This window comes from Stegodyphus dumicola, chromosome 5, assembly GCF_044657685.1.
Source record: "Stegodyphus dumicola isolate Sdum_Otavi_A_Nest chromosome 5, ASM4465768v1".
Classification (NCBI taxonomy): domain Eukaryota; kingdom Metazoa; phylum Arthropoda; class Arachnida; order Araneae; family Eresidae; genus Stegodyphus; species Stegodyphus dumicola.
The window spans coordinates 93637238-93658244 of NC_140772.1; the positions used below are offsets into that span (position 1 = coordinate 93637238).

Here is a 21007-nt window from a genome sequence, read left to right on the forward strand (position 1 = left end):
AAGACATGCACGGGTGTGCGGCCATCCAACAAAATACTTGCCACAACCATTACACATCTACCACCGTAATGATCCTTCTTAAGTCTTAAACTTAAATTAAGTCTTAACTCCTGATTTATTTATTTAACTTTCTCTCTTTCTGGTGCCAGGCAAAAGAAAAAAAAAACTCTCATAGAGAATCTCTAGAGATTAGTGATTGTAAAACTAATATTTTAAGTTAACTAAATCATATAAATAATAAAAAATTTTAAAATAAACGATACCCTTTAAAATTTCAAACGCTTTAAGTCAATACTGAAAAGAGATTATATCCTGCCTGGTGTTTTGGTGTAAAAAGTCAAATGATAATTTATCCAAACAAAATGCAAAATGTGAAAATGCATTTCAGTATCCAATTCATCAAAATGCTGTCTCTCCTAAAATAAAACGAAATCCACTGAATTTCCTAAAAATACATAAATTTCAGTACAACTATTAAACTCTTCAAAAAGTCACTAACTCTTTTCATTTAAATATAAACACTGAACACCTCAAAGTACCAAGGAAAGCTATATCCACACAAGTAAGAATCAGGGCACCAATTAATTTAAATAATAACCCGATCGTATATTTTTTTTAATGAATTTAGTTCGCAACTACACCTCCTTAAAGCATTACTACACAGATTTTAATTGAAAACAAATAAACATGTTTTCCGTAAGGATCACATGAGTAGCCTGCAGTAGACCACCACCAGATAAAATCTCAAATAAATCATACAATATTAAATTATTAAATACATTTATTAAATTTTCTATAATATTATAAATCTGGATAGCCTGCGAGACTATCCCTAGAAAAACATTATCTAAAACTTACTCACAATTTTACATTTGACATTCAAAACTATTAGCAATATTCTGCCCAAATTACCACAATTATACAATTGTCACTGAACACTAAAACTTCTGAAGTTTCTGATTTTTAATATTATTGAAATCTCTCCAAAAACATAATGAACACCTTATGAGTATTATTTGCACCTTACAATTATCTTTTAAATAGTTACACATGAATTAAAACTCACATCTAAACCTAAATTAGAGGAGCAAATAAATTTCCCTCACCAGTAAAATAGCAATAGTTTCCTCTTCTGACATTTAGCAATTAATCAAATTGATTAATATAATACTCAAAACACATTAAATCAATGGAAATTTCTTTTAAGAAACATTGGTATTTCCCCCCCTCTGTTAATTTAAGTAATGACTCATGTCAATTAAACATTAAAAAAATTCACTTTCTCAATTATTAATTAAGTGATAAGTAACGAAAAAAAAAAAAAAAAAAAAAAAAAAAAAAAAAAAACGTAAAAATCCACATTTGTCTGAGGGCTTCGGGGGGAGCTGCCTGACAAATTCTTGACATACGTCGAATGCTGTAAACGAACGAAATCCTCATCATTCAAAAGCTAAAGTATGATGACTGCCCAATGCATTCACGGCTGGATATTTCATCGTTGTCGAAAGAAAAATCTGATGACTCCCTCCAATAAATCAACTTGTTTTCATAAATCTCGCAGAAGCAATTTTACCAATCTGCCTTCCTTATTCTCTATATCAGCAAGTCCAGTCGTTTTGATGGATGTCAGAAACTTCGATCATTACGCCAACTAAGACCCACTGATTTAGGAATCAACTGCAAATATCAGATCAATGACAATGCTTCCGATGAAGACAGCCAACGACCAAAGCTATTATCAGCTTTCAACTGATATCTGGAGGCGAAGGCCAACAATCCTGAGTTACATTGCTGGCAATTAAAAATGCAACACCATGAATGAAAGCAAATACAAAAAAGATATTTATTGTATATAAATATAATGACATAAAGACAAAATAATTAAATTTTTAAGGTGGTTTATAGGGGTGCGAAATTAGTAGAATCTGATGCCTTACCTGGCAGCTATAACGGTCCTTAACCGGCTAGGCATGGCGTCGAACTGGTCTTAGATGGCAGAAATGGGTAACTCATTCCATGCTGCTTCAAGTCTATGGCACACTTCATCAACCGTATTAGCTGAAGAGGGGTGGCAGGCCAATCTCTCATCAATCAGCAACCAGATGTTTTTAGTGGATTACAGATCTGGAGACCGTGCAGTCCGAGTCAGAAATTGAATACCCTGTGTATCGAGGAAGGTCAGAACACGACATGCAACATATAATTTCGCATTATCTTGTTGGAAGATGGCGTTTGGCAGGCATCGAAGATAGGGCAGAACCCCTGGGCCTACGATGTGAGACATGTACCGATCTGCATTCAAATTACGGTCGATCCGAACTAGAAATGCACGTGTCGTGTACCCAATGGCTGCCTGGCTATTGAATTTGGATGAAAACTTTAGTGACACTGAGTTTGAAAGTATTCTACACGAATCCCAGGTTAATAAAGAACAGGACTTTACATACACTGAAATTGATATTGTTATTGCCTCTTTTCGTGAAAAAATCGCCCCTGGGCCGGACGGGATCGGGGTTACTATTGTTAAGACATTATATTCATCCTGCCCTTTCCTATTGCTATTTCTTTACAATAAATGTCTAAATCTGAATATATTTCCTAAGGCATGGAATACTGGAGAGCTGATTCTTATACCAAAAACAAATGATAAATGTAGACCGATATGTTTACTGAATATTATGGGTAAGTTACTTGAAAAACTGATAACTAATAGACTTCAGTTTGTTATTTATAGCAAAAATTATATCTCAGACTCTCAATATGGCTTTCGTAAGGGCAGAAGTGCAGATCTTGCGCTTTATAAAGTAGTTGAAGAAATAAGATGTAAACGAACACTTTATCATGTGGCCCTGGTCTCGTTTGATGTCCAGGGTGCATTTGACACAGTAAAATGGTCTTCTGTTTTGTACACATTAAAGAAACTTGATGTTTCAAGTCAAATGTTTGACACAGTCAAGGATTACTTCAGAGACAGGTATTTGGTCTACAAGAACTTGGAGAATTCAACATTAAATATGCCATGAATAAAGGTTGTCCCCAGGGCTCCTGTAGCGCTCCCCTGTTCTGGGGTCTTATTGTAAATAATTTGCTCAAGGATGTAAATATACATAATATTTCCACTTATTGTTACGCAGACGACTTATTATTTTTAATCTATGATGTTTCTTTGGATAAAATTGAGTCCCATTTCAGGAAATTGGGTTGCGTCCTAAACAGTTGGACTAAAGAAGAAAATATTTTATTTAACATGGATAAAACTTGTGGAATTTGTTTCCCAAAAGAAGGGAAAAAAGTAAGGAATCCAAGACTTAAATTTCTTGGCAAAAACATCAAATTTTATAGTACAATTAAATATCTGGGTGTCACACTGGATGAAAAACTGACTTTTATAGAACATTTTAAGAATATCCATAGAGCAATCGACAAGATCTTAAATTTCTACAGGACTCAATTTAACGTTAATACTTTACAGGTCAAGAGTGATATTCTGAAAAATCTCTATGACAATGTTATTATACCTAAGATTATGTACGGTATCGGAGCTTGGGGCCGCTGGGCAGGGGAGCTTGTCAGGTTGAGAACTAAGCTTGATTCAATACAAAGAGGATGGCTTCTGATTATCACTAGATGCTTTAGAACAGTTTCATCTGAAGTCGCATGTATTTTGGCCGGGGTTCCCCCTCTCTCCATTCATTACAAATTTTTCTACAATAAATTCCTATTACAATATTCAATAGAAAGCTCTCTTATTCTGGACGGAATCCAGGTTGAAAGCAACGCATTTTCCCAAATTGACAATAATTCGATTCATCCAAGACATAGACATGGTATTTTATTTGATTGCAATGTATTGCTTACCAGCGAATATGAAATCTATGCAGATGGGTCCGGTTTCGAGGGAGGTGTGGGATGTGCGTTTGTAGTATATTTTTATGGTTTGGAGATCCATTATCAAAAATACATACTGGATAAACATAATTCAGTTTATCAATCAGAGCTATACGCCATTTATAAAGCCTTGGAATGGATTAAATCCAATTTGATCAATAAATGTACAGTTCATATATACTCGGATGCCTATTCAGCACTCGTCGCCCTCTCTCGGCCGGACCATAAAAATGATATCATGAATAAAATTAAAAATGATTATGTGAATTTAAAATATAAAATGTCAATCAATATTCATTGGTTAAAGGCCCATATTGGTATCATTGGGAATGAGAGGGTGGATTCCCTGGCAAAGGAGGCTGCCCTGGGGAATGGGATCTCTGAAGGTGATCTACAACATTCTAAAAAAGTTACAATTAGCAAAATGAAAGATCACATGTATAAAACCTGGTCTGATCAATGGAATGTGTCTCCTAGAAGATCAGAGGCCTTGTTAAATATAATAATTAAGAAGAATATGCCTATGTTTTGCGATAAAGACTATAATCAATTAGTAACAGGGCATGGACGCTTTCCTATGTACTTACAGAGATTCCACCTCCAGGGGGTAAATTTATGCCTTAAATGTGATACTGCTGGTGACTGCATTCATTTTATTGAAAGTTGTACACTCACCGGGGGGCGGGTAAGAGCCTTACATGGAATCGGAAGTGTAAGAGAAATGATTCAAAATTATAGAAAAGGAGTAAAATTTGCACAAGACATTATGAAAGTCATCAATTCTCATAAACATGTCATCGGTATCTCTGATTGATCGAGCTAACATACTGAAAGCGTTCAATTTATGGAAACTACCTTAAAGGGAGAGAAAGACTTTATATGCAAAGGTCCAGGGACAGCTTAAGTGTTTTTGTGTTTTTATGTGCCGTGTTATTCTTTTTAGTATATTAACCTTTTCTTTTCTTTCTGTTAAGCTGCTAAATTTTTTTTTTTGACACGGCCGTCTCGTGTCGTTTGTTGTTGAAAGGGTTGAGCCCGCTTTTCTTCATACGGTTCAACAAACAAGGCGGAAGGGCTGCGCCCGTATAAAACAAAACAAAACCCAATGCCTGCCTAAACCATCACATCAGATGCAGGGCCTCTGTGCCGGTATCGAATGCGTGCAGGCGATGTGCTGTCTCCTCGGAGCCTCCAAACATGTACACGATCATCCTAATACTGCACACAGCATCGGGACGCGTCTGAAAAGACGGCACTGTGCCACTCCTGTATCCAGCTTTCTCGTTGTTTCTCTGGATGTTGCATTGTCAAGGAAAGCCGATGTCATGGTTGTCGTGCTGATAATCTACGCTGCTGCAAACATCAATGCACTATACCAGCGGATACTGAGCGTGCTGCAAACATGCCCATTCCCTGACTAATAGTCCGTGGTGTGGTTCTACAGTTTTGCATGTCTGACCTCACAATATCTGCCCTCTCGGGCGTTAGTCATGGGAGGGTGTTAATATCCTACATGTCGTTCAGTACGACCCTCAGCAACCCGTTGATTCAATATTTACTTGACAGTGGTTGGTTGTCGACCTGTGCGACGGGCGATATCGGGCAATGATAGTCTACCCTCTGAATGGGCAACAGCCCTACTCCTATAAATTTTCGTGTCCTGCCTCTATAAGCATAGTCTGTGTTGCCTCTATAAGTACAGAATTTCGACTCTTACTGGAAACCATTTCTTCTTATTATGCGAGGCATAACACATTATTCTATTATGCGAGGCATAACACATTATTATGAGCTTTTTCTAACCTTATAAATCGCTTACCGAATGAGAAATCCACTACACAGCGTATCGTTTAAGTAATGCTTCAGATGTCGTTTCACCCTCCTGCAGAGTCTAAATGCACTGAAATACTAATCATTTGCATATCCGAAACTCTTCTTCCTTTCAATCTTCTTTTCCAACCTCTTCTCCCTTTTATTTCCCAACCTCGTTTTCCTGCGCTTCTTCCTTTCGTGAGATTTTAGCGTTGGCCAGATTATTCTTTCCTGGTGTTGCAATTTTAATGGCCAGCAGCGTATTTTTCTAGTAGTGACGGGGAAACGAGGGACCCAGGCCAGTTCTACCATCACAGTCGCCGACAAATGCCAGAATGAGAACTCGCAATGCATTCGATCCGACCGCTGCAGCTCCCAAGGCAAGGGTAGGCGGTAAATTACCTCCGTTTTTCTCCTTTTTACGTTTCTTTACCGTCACAACGTCTGAGAAAATCTGCTCTTGCCTCTCGTGCAACAATTCTTAAAACTTCGGTAGCGCTCAAATACGAACCCCCTCTAAAATCTTTATTGTCTGAAAATAGCTATAAAATTATATTTATCCAATCCAAGGCATCATGGATCAAGGAAGTTTAACTTACGGAGTACATAGGCTAGGCCTCTACCACCACATCACCAAAAGATAAAAATATTTTACATCAAAACAAGTGTTCATATAATAGGAAAATAATTTGGAAGCCAAAATAAAAATAATAGCTCCATGAATAATGCCTTCCGCAAAAGAAAAAATCTAAAAACTCAAAGAATGTCGTTTGAATTAAATTTTGTGTTGAAACATAAGGACCAGAATCAATTTAGAAGGGGACAATCATCAGTCAAAATTTTTGAAAAGCAAAGTCTTGTACTCTCTCCAACCAATGGGGAAAAGGACATTAATTAACCTCAAAATTTCCAACACCTAACCTCCACTTTTAAAGATAACATACCCGTTCCAGCGCAAAGCTTCATGAAATGTTTGCAACCGTAATTCAGTCAAATAATTCAGGCTGTAAGTAATAAACAAAATATAAAGTATTCATTTCAAAAGAAAGCCGAAATTTCTCGCCTTCAAACGAGAGAACACGTGTTCAGTTTGAGAAGCAATTGGGGGGGGGAGCGCAACAGTGCGTCGACCCTTGACCCCAAAGTGGGAAGCCCATGGGACCGCAAAGGGTGGTGGGAGCGCAATAGTCCACCGACTCTTAACCCTAAAGTGGGTAGTCCGTGGGAACGAAAAATTCATCTTTTAGCTGTACCAAATTTTTACGTTAGCTTAATAAGAGCTTTACAGGGTTCAAACGAAAAAATGAGTTTAAACAATTATATATTAAAAATTTATTCACAAATATTAACATTAAAAATTCAGTATTCATTGTAAATACTTACATTCACTAAGCACTGTAAAATAATGCATAACTATTACTCATTTCATCTGCTACCGTATAAAATTTCTCCAGTTCTTGCGATAAATACGGCGAATGCCGTGAAGGTGCACGAGTGCACAAGTCGCCGAAAACTTCTCGTGCGCCTGTATCCCCTTCACGATCGCAGCTCCTCAGATACACACATGGACGCTTACGTATTTGAATCTGAATAGACATAGTTTGTAAATCTCCTAGATTTTGCTCCCGTGTGTATTCAAGGTGAACTGATTAATTTATATATTATGTAAGAGTTTTAAAGCTTATGGAAATGACATTTAGAACAGTCTAAACAAAACATGCGTAAATGTGATATTTTAAGCTGTTGTTGATCTTTATATCCCTGCAGACCATTAAAATACATGTCACACGGATTCTCCAGAAATTCAATTTTCAAGTCGGTCTCTCCCCTATTAATAAAATTCACCCTTCGATTCTAAAAGATTGCGTTTCTGTCTTGAATTCTTGGGGAATTTATAGTATATCATATCAGTGTGGTTTAAGATATATTGGCCAAACAAAAAGAGCGTTGAAGTTTCGTATCAAGGAACATGAATCTTATGTCAAAAAAGGGGAAATTAACAAGTCTTCAATAGCGTATCATAGCTGGACTTTTAACCATAATTTTGATTTTGGGTCTGCAAAAATCATCCAAAAGGCTTCTTCCATAGGCGAATTGGATTTTCTTGAGGCTTTTCACATTCACAAAGATTTAGAAAGTTTAGTTAATGATTTGAAGTCCAATCCAGTCCTTCCTAATGCCTTTAAAATTCTACTATCTTAATTCAATTATTTTTGCCGATAGATGGCGTTACCTCCTCGCACTTGGTACTACCAGAGGGTATAAAAATCCGTTCAGTGGTTGCTTTCCATTATTTGAAGTTCAGATTTTGAGCGTAATGTGCATTTGCCCCTCGCTCCCTATTTTAACTTCGCTAATATTTCTTTATGCTTGATCAGACAGCCTGGCTCAGTAAAAGTAGGCGGCCAGTGCAACTCTGATTAAAAATCTAGTTATAACCACGTGCAGTGCTGATAAGCACCACGTGTTTCTGTGATTCCTATTTTCTTCTTTCTATGTATTTCTTTCTCCTGATGAGGAGGGACCTTTAGCTGCCCTCGAAATCGATTGAGTGTTTCATTATACCTACGCTAAATATAAGGTTGTTTTTTACGATTTTGACATGTCACAGGCTTTGATAAGTACTGTATATATCACGTTTCTTATTAATATCGTTCTATTTAACATCTCTGAGATTAGTTTTAATTGCTTTCTATTCTTATCTTCTGCTAAATATTTCACAAAGGGATTCATACTGGCAGATTTTATTTGTTACTACTCCGCGTAGATTCTACAATGACCAATTTCTGTAACCGAACCGGATTTGAAATAAAGCCCACTGAACTGGGGACAAACGGTTTCTGTTTTCTTTTACGTTTCGTTTCTTATAATACATAAATTCAGATTTATTCAATTAAAGCAAGTGCAGTGAGGAACAAACGGATTAGAGATGTAGGTTAGAGGTAAAAATTTTCTAATATGCATAAGTTTAGTATTTTCCAGCTCTCTTAATGTGTTAATGAGCAACATATACATTTTTCGTCGAGCTATTAAAAATTTTTACTGATTTACTGGCTTATCATGAAAGATGCAATGCTATAGTTTTTATAAAATAAATTGAATCCTTTGGCGGAAACAGAATTATGTGGCAGTTTCTTATTTCTATTTTATACTTTAGCTAAGTTTTATCTTTATTTCTTTTCATAACACGATCATCCGCACCATCAAAACGTAATACCCATGATACAGAGCAACATTCTTCAACCAGAAGAGCGGCTAGATATGTTATGTGGACCACTTTTCTTATTCCACTGGCTTTTGCTTGATTCCCCTCGGGCGCTGTAAACGAAGCCAGTAGTCATAAAGCTTAGAAGTGAACATATATAAACTGCGGTAAAAGAAAGTTAAAATTTCATTGCTTTCAGGAGGAATTCTTTTCTGTGGTATTTTGAAATTCTTTGAGATTTTATTCTCATTTTGAGACTGTAAGGAAATAGATATTTTAGACTTGCGATTTTAAATTATTGCCAAACAACCCATTTGGTGAAATAACAAGTAATCAAAATTTTAGTAACTAAATGTCATACCATACTTAATATTATACGACCTAGATTAGAACATGCTATTAATTACCTGAATATAGTCTTATGCGGGAAAAATTATAAAAATAATTGTCTTAGGCGTAATGCAAGTTTAATGTCAGAGATCGCTTTTTTAAAAGTGTTATGGGAAAGAAACCGGCTTTTAATATAAGAATGAGGTAAAGATGTACTTACTGTTATGGGAAAGAAGCCCGTTTTTAAATAATAATGAGGAAAGAATGTACTTGATTGAGTATTTTTGTCATTTAAGTAAACTGTGGAATTTCATTTTCATATTACGAAATTATTTCCCTCGACAGCTCTGCAAGCCGTACCTAAATTATGCACGCATTTTCCCCGGTATCATCTAAACTTAGAAGTGCGTAGAACGAAGAATGTGATTTAAGGGTTCAACATAAATAACGATACTGAAACGCCAGTAACTTTGATATCTTCCGTCTATATTTGTAATTTCTTGTTGAAGACATTCCTGACGTTCATTTGACCTCTGAAATGGACTAAGAAGCATTCCATGTGTGTCAAAAGCATGCTTCAGGTTGAACAACAGGATGGCAGTGTAGAAATTTTCTTTTCTGTTACTGGTAATCCTGGCATGCGTATCTGATAGAGCATGAGAGGTGGGGTGACTATACTAGCTAGAGCTTAGGATATTACACACTTGTAAAATAAATTTCATTCCATTAATTATTAGCTTTTCATAGACTTGAGGACAGACGACAAACTGCGTGTAATTTTTCGGTAGAGTACTTGTTCTGTTTTAGATAAAGAACAATCTGGCCTATTTTTAAGGCTTTAGGAAAGCAATTAGCAGCAAGAAGTCTATTAAAATAGCAGTAGAAGAATGGGGGGGGTATGATCTGTGGGCAACTCGAAGAATGTTGTAATCTAGCCGTCTTGTCTGAAGGCGAGTTTCGTTGGCAAGAATCTAAAATGCTGCTTAAATCTGAAAGGAACATCTGAGGTAGTGTGAATATCATTTGGTTCTTTTCAAAATCGGCAACATTCCGGAATATCTTTAGATAGACTAATATGCTCTTGAAAAACTTAATTAGATTAATGCAGATGCTTCTGTTGTTGATGTTTTCATAGTGCATTGGTTTGGTAGAAGCCTGTTGATGGAGCTGTGTAGGCGTATAAGTTTTAGTAATAGCCATTTTGTGAATAACTACATATGGGTCTGCTTTAGTAGTGCATAAAATATACAAACTCAGATTCAGCAGAGAGAACGTTGCGTTTGTAGTTTGCACTTTTCTTCTGAACCTGAGTGAGTAATTAGAGGTTTTGCTTCTTCAGTATAGAAATGCCTACTTAGACATCTATCGTTATGCCTTACATTTTTGCTTCTGCTTCCAAAGATGTTCTGACCAGCGTTGAATGGATGTATACGTTTGTTTATCCTAGTCTAAATATGATTTTCGCAGATGGATTGAGGGTCTGTACGTTAGATGTCAGTAAGCGTTTCAAGAGAAACTTCAGCCTTGCATTGCTGGAGACCTTATTGTTTCTGTATAACAAAGCTGTCATTGCTCTCCTTAGTGCCGAATTTTGCACTCTTTAAATTTATAGAGACATATTATTAAAATTTTCTTTGTGGAGTTAATTTCAAAAATTATGTATTTGTCGTCATAAGCACTAATGTTGTCTTGGACTGTACAGTTACCCTTGAGTGATGTGTCATCTGATGTTGTGAGGGTAAGTCCGACCAAATCTTGTCATAGCTAATGCCAAATATAGGCTGAGTGCTGCTGTTATTTTGTAAACACAGATTGTTAGCCCGTATGTAATCTACCCGAGTGATAGCCTTTTTGTTTGCTAGAGAACTAACCCCAGGTGTTATGGCGGGCATTTAATTCTCTGCAAGTGATGGTGTGTTTGGCAATACATTTATTCCGTAGGTGATAGATGGAATTTATTTCATTTGTTGTATCTTCTGTTTAGGGAGATATCTTGAAGAAAGAATAATCTGAAATTTCATAAATTCCAGGAGAATTGAACAATAATTTCTTCTGCATGGAGGATCAGATAAAAATACTTAGGACTGCAATCAATTATGGTCGCGTGGGATTACGTGTGATGGGCTGTTGTAACGTTGAGGGCGGTGCGATAATCAAATTTCGAGCAGTTGATGAAGCTCGCAGTCTAGCGTGGCAACTTTGATGCCGTATTGTTCGTAACGGTATGTACAGTAGGGCATATTCTTACAGCTCTGCTGCGTATATCTATGTCTAAACTGCTGGAACTGGAATCAGCATTTTGTTGAGACATGCTGTAAGATATTATGTGCATGCCATCTGATGTAGAGCGGCGGATGTGCATTAGATAATGCATTTAAAAATATGCCATTTAACGTTAACCTTTAATTGGTGTAAGATTTCAATTGATGATTTAAGGCTAAATTCCGAATCGAAAGCTGCCTCAGTCTACTTTTCCTGTACTTGAGGATAATATTATATAATATTATGAATGGCTATCTTTGGCCGTTAATAAACAATATTCTTGATGCTAAGTTTGTTTAATGTAATGATAATATTGGTGAAACAACAGGATGATTTAGAGAAAAAAAGTTCTTCAATATGTTTAGTATAAGGTTTGGTTTATTTAATTATGGTAAAATACTCGAGGACTATCTGGAAAAGGGATGAGATGCCTTCGAGAGGTACTTTCTAAGGGAATTAGATCGTATACACGTTACGCATATGAAAAAACACGAAATTGCCCGTGCAGCCAGCCCATTCACTGGGATTCGAACATATCCGAATTACCAGTTTTGAAGTAGGAAAATGCTAAACGACTTAATGTTGTAAAAATATATCTTTTTACCTTTTTAATAGTTACAGTTTTTATAAAATAGATGGTAACTGGGTAGAAAATGAAGCATAAAATTCCATATGCTTTTCTGGCTGATAGATGGTTAATTTGAGTTTCATATTGAAATTCGGCTCTAAGTTTAAATACCTAATGACAGACTGAAATGGAATTTCCACATTTCAAACGCTAAACATTTACCATCAGACTAATACATTTGATGTTACTGCCTGAAAACTATTTGTTAATAAAATTTTTAATTAAAATCATTTTATTAAAAAAAGGGATAAGCGGAATGAAATAAACTTTGGGAAATTTAAAGTGAACAAATGGCAGTTCTTGTTAAAATATTCTTAATAATCAATTAGCACGCAATAACATTTTTAAATAAGTAACTTAAATATTAGATAAGTTACTTATATTATAATATTATAACTTAAATATTAGATAGTTTAGCTCATAACTTAAATATTAGATAGTTTAGATTTTTCAGTCGACTTTTGGTGAAAAGTAACAAACAAATGAAACAAAGCCCTATTGGAAATAAATTGAATCAAATAATTCAACAAAAGCTACTGAAATGGTAGACTGTTAAATGTCTATTGCATCTTTATCTATGTGCAAAAGCAAAATCAAAATCTTTTCGAAATAACTTAATCATATATAGTAAACGCTTGCCGAACGCTGGGGTTGAGCATGCGGCAAAATTCCGTTCCACAATGTTAACTTTCTACGGGAAAAATGGGTTAGGTATATTTCATATTGAAAATGTATGAATAACTTATACAAACCTAAATAGTATTGTAATTAAAGGGACAAAATGAAACAAACGTTAATTAAAAGGATTTCTATTACTGCTTAATAAGTAGATGCATAATACAATTGTTTTGTTAAATAACTGGTAATTTTTTCTTGGGACAATTGAACCTTTCGAGTTTAGAAGTGTAAAGTATTTCAATACCTGCCGTAAAGTGCCCTTTTCTTTCTTCAGCTTTGTCAAGCTTCATTACTTTTGTATAGCCAATACAATGAGATGACCTCAGAGTCACGTTACATGAGTATAGCTAATGTAAACAAACAAGGTCATTCTTCCTTCTTTTTTCTTTGCGAAATATACCTCATTTTAATTTACTTACGTTTTTCTGACACGAGAAGATATCAGCCCGAGCAGAAAAATGAAAATCTCATCAGAAAAAGAGCATTTTAATAAATTTTGTTCGAACTGCTCTTTCGATCACACTGCTACAGAACTGGAAATTTTTTCGTGTGAAAAACTATAATGTTTAGCTTAAAAAAAAGGTAAATAATCTTTAAATATCTAATTTTGCTTTTTAACATTCGAAAATGATGTTGAAAATTTCTATTACAATATATTTTTTATTTATTTAGGCTCGGATTTTATGATGAATGTCTACATAAATATTTGTTTTGTAAATACTGAAAATGAAAACATTACATAATATTTGCTGAACACTCTGAAAAATTTCAGATTATCATATCATTCGAAATTTCGTTTAAAATTTGTTACATTTACCTTTTATCCAAATCCAAGTTACATAGCACATTTTTCATTGAAACTAACTTTTTTTAAAAAGAATAAAAATGATTTTGGGTTCTGGAATTATAAATTATGATTTAAAAATCTCATTGAAAATTGGATACAAACATATCAAGACATTTGGTAGAAACCCAAATTCGTTTTCGCACCACTGACTAATAAAAAGTGTCGTCTAAACTACATTTCCAAATTAATACAATTTTCAAGAATTTTAACGAGAAAAAACACTTTTATTTATCATTTAGAAAAAATATTGTTTTTAAAAAATTCTCATTTCCTTTTCAATTATTTCGTAAGCAATCATCGCTTTTAAAAACAAGAGCATAAATTTACTCTTAAAATATGCTTATAATAATTTCTTTTATGAGCATTCAGAAAATAACGATAAGCTTAAATCGGTAAATTATGGAAATAAACATAATTCAAGTAATAAAATGTTCATTAAACACAAAAAGCTTCAGTATCAACGTAAAATTACTATCTAATTCCAAATACTATTTACAAGGCATTTGTAAGACTTTCAGTAGAGAAGTCTTGATTTACTGCTTTTAATCACTTACGAGAGAACCCCGCAAAGTCTTCTAGATTACCTTCTTCAAAGCGAACGAATTTAAGTTGCAAGCCGTGTTTCCTTTCCTTTAATTATTCTGCCATCTAATCTAATAATCTGCCTGGGTTTCATAAAAGGCTCATGGGATGGAAGTTAAAGTTAATTTATTACTTTTCAACGGTGTGCATACATCCCGGAAGTGGTAAAGTATTGTACCGATGTATGCAACGAAATGGTTAGGAACTTAGGAACTACATTTCAGATGTAGCTGATTAGAATATTTTCAAATTAATCTTAGAAAAAAATTATTCGATTTATAAGAATGACGAAATTTAACAGATAAAATAAATATTACATACTCACTTGTTAGTGATTCAGGTTAGTTCGAAATATTTTGTTGAAGTTGCTCTGATTTTTTTTTCAATAATATACAAATGAATTGAAATGTCAATGAAACATAATTACATGCGGTTAATGTATGACATATACTAGTTATAGTTGAAAATATGCAAATACGATAGTTCTAATCTTGGTTTTTATAATATTTGAAATTAAAAGGGAAAGAAAAAAATAAGACTGCACAGATTTCAATAATACTCTATCGGTTTCGATAGCGATCAGACATAGGTTTCTCTTTTTTAGGAAAAAAATGAATTGCAAATGTACGAGGGGTTACAACAGTATTTATATAAAAACCATATTTATGAGCAAACATATATTTATATTATCATATTTATGAGTAAAACAAAAATAAAACCAATATTGCACTATCTGCCCAGCGAAACAGCAAAGAAAAGTGAGAAAGGTAAGTTTCTGAATTCTGAATTCCTCCCGGAGAGGAATTAACTCCTTTTAATAAAGAAGATAAATATTTGTAAATATGAAATGCTTTACAGAAATCAAATTCGCGAATATTTACCTTTATTTAAAGACCATTTCTGGAAAATTTTTGCAGAAGCAAAGACAAAATTGTGATTAAATGCCCATAAAATGGAATATAGAAATATACACTGGTTATCATAAATTAAGGAAAAATCACAAAAATAGGGATAACTCCCTCAAAAATAAGCCAAACCGTGTAAAATTTGAATATGATGCCAAGTAAGATTAGCTAAATAAAACTGCATTATGGAAATTAGTGGCGCTGCACTCAGAATACGATATCTGCGAGGAGAATAAATATCCATGCTTGAGAGCAAACCCACATATTTTACTGTGATAGTGACATCAATAATCTGAGATAGCCAATTCGTAACAATGACCTCCAGGCATCATTTGCCTGCAGAATTTCGATGGAGAGCCATTGGGAGACTAGAGGCAGGATGAAGCCAAACAGAAGTGGCCAGATGGCTAAATGTGAATCCTTCTGTGGTTCATAGATTTTGGAGGCGATTTCAAACCACAGATTCGGCATCTAGGAGGTTCAGCCAAGGACGGTCAACTGCTACAACGAGCGCCGATGACCGATATTTGACATTATGTGCACGCAGAAGTAGAACCGTTACTCCGACTTAGCTTAGATCCTCCCTTGCTGCAGGCACCGGAAGGTTGGTGTCAACGTCAACTGTGCGTAGAAGGTTTCAGGAAGGTGGTCTGTATGCGAGCGACGAGCCATTTGTGTGCCGCTCACGTCAGGACATAGGAGGGACCGTTTGCAGTAGACACGCCACCATGTCTACTGGACGCCTGATCAGTGGAGGGCTGTTCTCTTTACGAATGAGTAAAGGTGTGGTGGTGTGGTGTATTTAATTATGGCAAAGCACACTAGGGCTATCTGCCTAAGGGGAGGGATGCCTTAGTGGAGGACTTTCTAAGGGAAACTGGCTCGTATACACGTTACACATGGGGAAAACCACGAAAACGACCATGCAGCCAGCCCGTTCGCGGGATTCGAACCTCGGACCGAACTACCAGTGTTCAGCGACTTTACCGCTCGGCGGCTGGTGGGCGATGAGTATAGATTTAGTCTAGAAAGCGATAGTAGGCGGTATTTGATATGGAGAGAAACTGGAACATCGCTGTATGTGCTGTATTGCTTCTAGAGGCGATCATATTCGATATTGAAGGTACTTTTCCTATAGAAAACTGACACCTTCGATTTGTTCATTTTATATATGTGCTAATTTCTATACTACCATAATTGTCTGGTAATTTATTTTTATGTTATTTGATACCTTACCATGTGTTGTATATTGTGGGTAAGTATTATAAAATTCTACTTGTAACTTTTTCAGTAATCGTGATTTTTGTAATTTTTCCTTAATTTATGATAACCAGTGTAGTATGTAACTGATTTTTTTTCGTAAAACAAGAAGCTCATGTGCATGTTTTGCTCTCTACCTCATCATTAATTAAACATAGATTATTCAATAAAGCCAGGAAGTTTAAAGGTTATAGCTTTGAGTTTGTTTCTATAGAAATATATAAAATTACTTCATTGTTTTTCTTCTATGAAGAAATTGATTAATTTAGGTGTTACTGCAAATGTAGACAAATATATTTTAATCTGTTTATTCCTGTTTTCTACTCTGGAATTCTTAAAGTCTTAATTTTAAGGAGTATCTTTTTAACAACATAGAGGTAAGTATCTCAATACTTTATTTTACCGCCACCTCAGTTTACTACTCACAGAAATACGCTGCTCTCCTTAGCACAGTACATCGAAATCCGGTACATGGATTTATTTATAAGTAAAAATATTTAGCTATATATCTGCCTTTTCAAAACTTCAACTTACTTACCTTTCTGCCACAAAATACTTTTGATTGGGTAGCCTCCCACTGGACAATTGAGGGTAAGGTCATGGCCTGATATAGCTGAAACATTAGAAAAAGGCCTGACGAACGGTGGTCCATACACATTAAGTCTTGCAGCGTGCCAAACAGCTCCTACGTCGTTGCTAATGTCGCACCGATATACCCCGCTATCTTCAACACGAGCGTCTGTTATGTTCAAGTAGCTCGTCACGTGTCCTTGAGGTGATATGAAATCTCCAGTTCGTATCCTAGGATTTTGGGTGGAGCTCACAGTTTGATCGTACAATGTCCATACGACACGTGGAACAAAATTCCCTGCAGAAACGCACTTGAGGCTAACGAATTCTCCAGAATGGACAGTTGTATCTGGAAAGGCGGACAGCAAATATGGAGGAACATCTGAAAATGAAAATAAACATTGACAATTGTATTGATGACGAACATAACCATCCGTATTTTTATAAACATAGTCCTTCAGTCGTCGCTATAAATTCTGCAGATTGAAAGGTTAAATAAATAGCAGTCACTTCTGAGCTGGACATATATGAACTTATCTATTTTTCTGAATTCAGGAGTAAAATGAACATTTTAAATTTATTTCGTTTCATACAAAAAGAAAAACTAAGAAGAAATCTTTAATTGGAAACGTTTTAGATAATTGACTTATGAAAAACATGTTTTTCATGGAAAAACATACAGTGTTTTTCATGAGCAGATTTCCCCGTACACCTGCCATTAGGAGATGCATCAAATAACATTGCAAGATATTATTGCCGTGGTGGCTCAGGGCATAATTATTAAACTATTTCAGATACTCAAATTACTTTACAGCAGAACATACACTTTACAAATTTTACAAACATACATTGTGGTGTATCAAAATAGTGTAGCAGTACACAGAAATAAACTTTTAACAATAAGTTGAGTGAATAATAAATTCTCACTTTAAACACTGTTCTTATTAACAAAAAATACACCAAAAAATGGTAAAATAAAGTAGGAAAAAAAAAAGTCTGAAAGCCTTCTGATTTTATATTGCTCCCAAAGCGGCGTTTTCTTAACGTTTTGAGTGTTACTTTTATTTATTAAATATCATATTATTCGCACTTAAACCATAAAATTAAATTCAACAGAAATATCACAAAATATTTAAAAGGAGCGTATCTCTAGAATTTCTGATACGCAGTCTCGGGAGCTGGAGACATATTTTTTTCTTTTTTGTTACAGAGTTGCCATTGCTTGCTTTGAAATCATTGAGTTTGTTAATAAAACATTCATTTACATTTTATAAAATTTGAAATAGATAGTAAAACATATTCCAAATTAGGGCTTCCAGATGCCATCTGCGAGTGTAGGACTACGTTATTTAAAATTTGATTTCCCTAGGCAGCATTGTTTTTCACAATGCAAGAAACATGCATACATTCATGCAGATTTTTCATTATTTAATTTCTTTAAATATAATGCAAGGCCCTTATGTTTGGTGGGAACAATTTGAAAAACAAAACGCCATTTTAGAGTGGACGACGCAGAATGCCAAAACGAAATTAACAGCCTTTCTGCGAAAATGGCCCCTTTTCGCTCATAAAATTTTTTATAACGAGGTATATATCGGCTTCGACGTTTGCAAGCCTGTCGATAATCTGGGCGATTCTTACCAAAAGATGATGTTATTTTTATTCCCTCCCAATGACTAGAATCTGCTTCTAAGCGAAAGTAAGATGCCACAAACTCTAAATAATTACTCGTATAATAATATCGTAATATGTTAATACCCCAAATAATTCAAAGCCACGCATGCATCAACCGTAAAAATAAGATACGATAATCGGATGCAGTATTAGTTGACCATCGGTAATTTCATCTAAATATTGCGTATCATACGTTTGCTTCTTACTCCTGCTTATACAGGCTGCAACCCTCTAAAAAGTATAATTAACTCGTGCTAAAATTAATCAACTCCATTTCGTACGCCATTCCTCTGATATTACTATTTTTGACTCCAAATGATTATATTGACCTAGATTCTCGTAAGATACTAAAGTTTTTGTTTGAAAGAGGGTATAATTTGATTCTTTCGTATACTTTCTTTATATTTCTCTGTAATCTATAGATTCATATAACATAAAGTGAAAAGGACAATCCGAAGTATAACAAATAAATAACAATTTTCTTGCAATAAGTAACATATTCGTAGAACTTTTTGCAGCTTGCACGCAAGGGTAATTTTTACTTCCTTCTGCGGTGCAAAGAAAGCGTTTGAATGGCAAAAAATTTCGTGTATCACATTTCAATGGAAATATCCAGTTCGATCACGAATATTATATATTCACGAATATTTTGTTGAGTGATTTATATAGGTTCGGACAGAATAAAGGATACTATTTTCCCGAAAGGATCGTAAAATTGATTTAAAACAGTTTCAAAACAGACGTTTTGCATGTTTCGCGAATTACTCAGAAACGATTAGCCGTAGAACATTGGAATTTTGTATATAGAACTGCTTATTGCAATCGGCAATACGAAACACATAAATTGTAATTAAATCAAACTTAGAAGTAATAACTAGTAGAAATTTTAATGGCGTAGGCGTTTGAAGTGTTGATCCTTAATCAGTAGGAAACTGAAGGCGAAGGCAGATTAAATATTCATTTTTTATTTCGGCAAACATATTGCGGCCACAAACAAGTTGTCACCCTAAAGGTGCCTATCTCAAAAAGTTTACATTTTTGATAAATTTGAAGTAAGAAAAGAGGAGCAGACAGACTGCAGTCTAGCTAAACGAAAGCGTGGGAAGGAAGTGCGTTATGTTCAGGGTGAAATCTTAATTCCAACTGAGCTAGTTTTGGTTCTCAATGCATTTTGATTGGATAATTAATACTGCTGTAAAATTATTATTCATTGCTTGAATTTTAGTTTCAATTACATCATCAGAATTATGTAAGAGTCATATGACATAGATTTTTCTGGAAATGACGCAGTGCAAATAGATGTTGCTATTTTTAGAATAGAGAAGGGAAATTAATTTACGCTGCTAATTTATTCTTTTACATATTCTTTATTTTTCTTACATATATATATATATATATATATATACATATACATAATTGTGAATGTATATATAAATATATATATCAAATGTTGAAAGATTTTATATTCACTTAGTTCGAAAATAAGTACTAAATTTATTAGGAGATAATATAATCAATATTCTTTTAGTATATATATATATATATATATATATAATTGAAACAGAAATTGAAAAGCTAACAAGTAATGCGTTGTAAGACCTATTTGGTCTTGAAAATTTTTTGCGCAAAATGCTGCAAAAATATGAAATAATAGGAAGAAATACTGTAGTGAGCTCGCTAGTACGTTATTGTATAATTTGACTAATAGCAGACCGCTATTTATTTTATTTTTATTTTAATTTTCTTTCGCTCGGAGTTGCATTTAATTTTTCTTACACCTTAATGCGTTTTTCTGCGGACGCGTCGGGAAATTGGAACAGAGAATTGAAGCTCCAAAAGATTTTTTCGGGACAATTCATATTATTTAAAAAAAAAAAAAAAAATTTCGTCAAACAAGAGCTTGAATTGTCTGTTTAGGCGAAACGCGTAATGGTGTTAGCTTAGTTCGACATTCAACTAAATTTCCCTTTAAAAGCCTAGTTGGAGGTCCAATTGGGCTAATTTACAATTTTCCGCTTTGTAATTTTTATAAATTTTACAATTTTTGCAATTTATGTTTTAATTTTGTTTTAACTTGTTCCGTCGATCAGGTTTTTATATGTGTTAACTTTCCACATGTCACATCGATAGGTTTTGCTCTTTTTTTGTGCATTAACATGTTTCCAACAATAGATTTTAACAGTTTTATGTTCTATATTTTATCTCGCGTGTAAGCTGTTTTTTCACCTTTCCATGTTTATATTTTAACAATTACTTCCATGTTAATTTTTAAAAGATACTGCGTTGAACTATTTCTTGGAGCCACAGCTCATGGTAACTTTTTAGCGAGCTCACTACAATATTTCTTCCTATTATATATATATATA

At 34.5% G+C, this 21007-nt stretch overlaps 1 protein-coding gene across 6 annotated transcripts in view; it reads right to left on the reverse strand.

The window, feature by feature from the left end:
- Positions 1 to 21007, reverse strand: part of LOC118188464 (cell adhesion molecule Dscam1-like) — a 572681-nt gene that overhangs the window by 340327 nt on the left and 211347 nt on the right. For all 6 annotated transcript variants that reach the window (XR_015041171.1, XR_015041170.1, XR_015041169.1 and 3 more), the window contains exon 8: positions 16936 to 17349. Coding sequence is in view for 3 of the 6 variants with exons in the window: in XM_085816872.1 (XP_085672998.1) it covers positions 16936 to 17349 (414 nt within the window). In the remaining 3 variants the exon portion in view is untranslated. The remainder of the gene's footprint in view (positions 1 to 16935; positions 17350 to 21007) is intronic.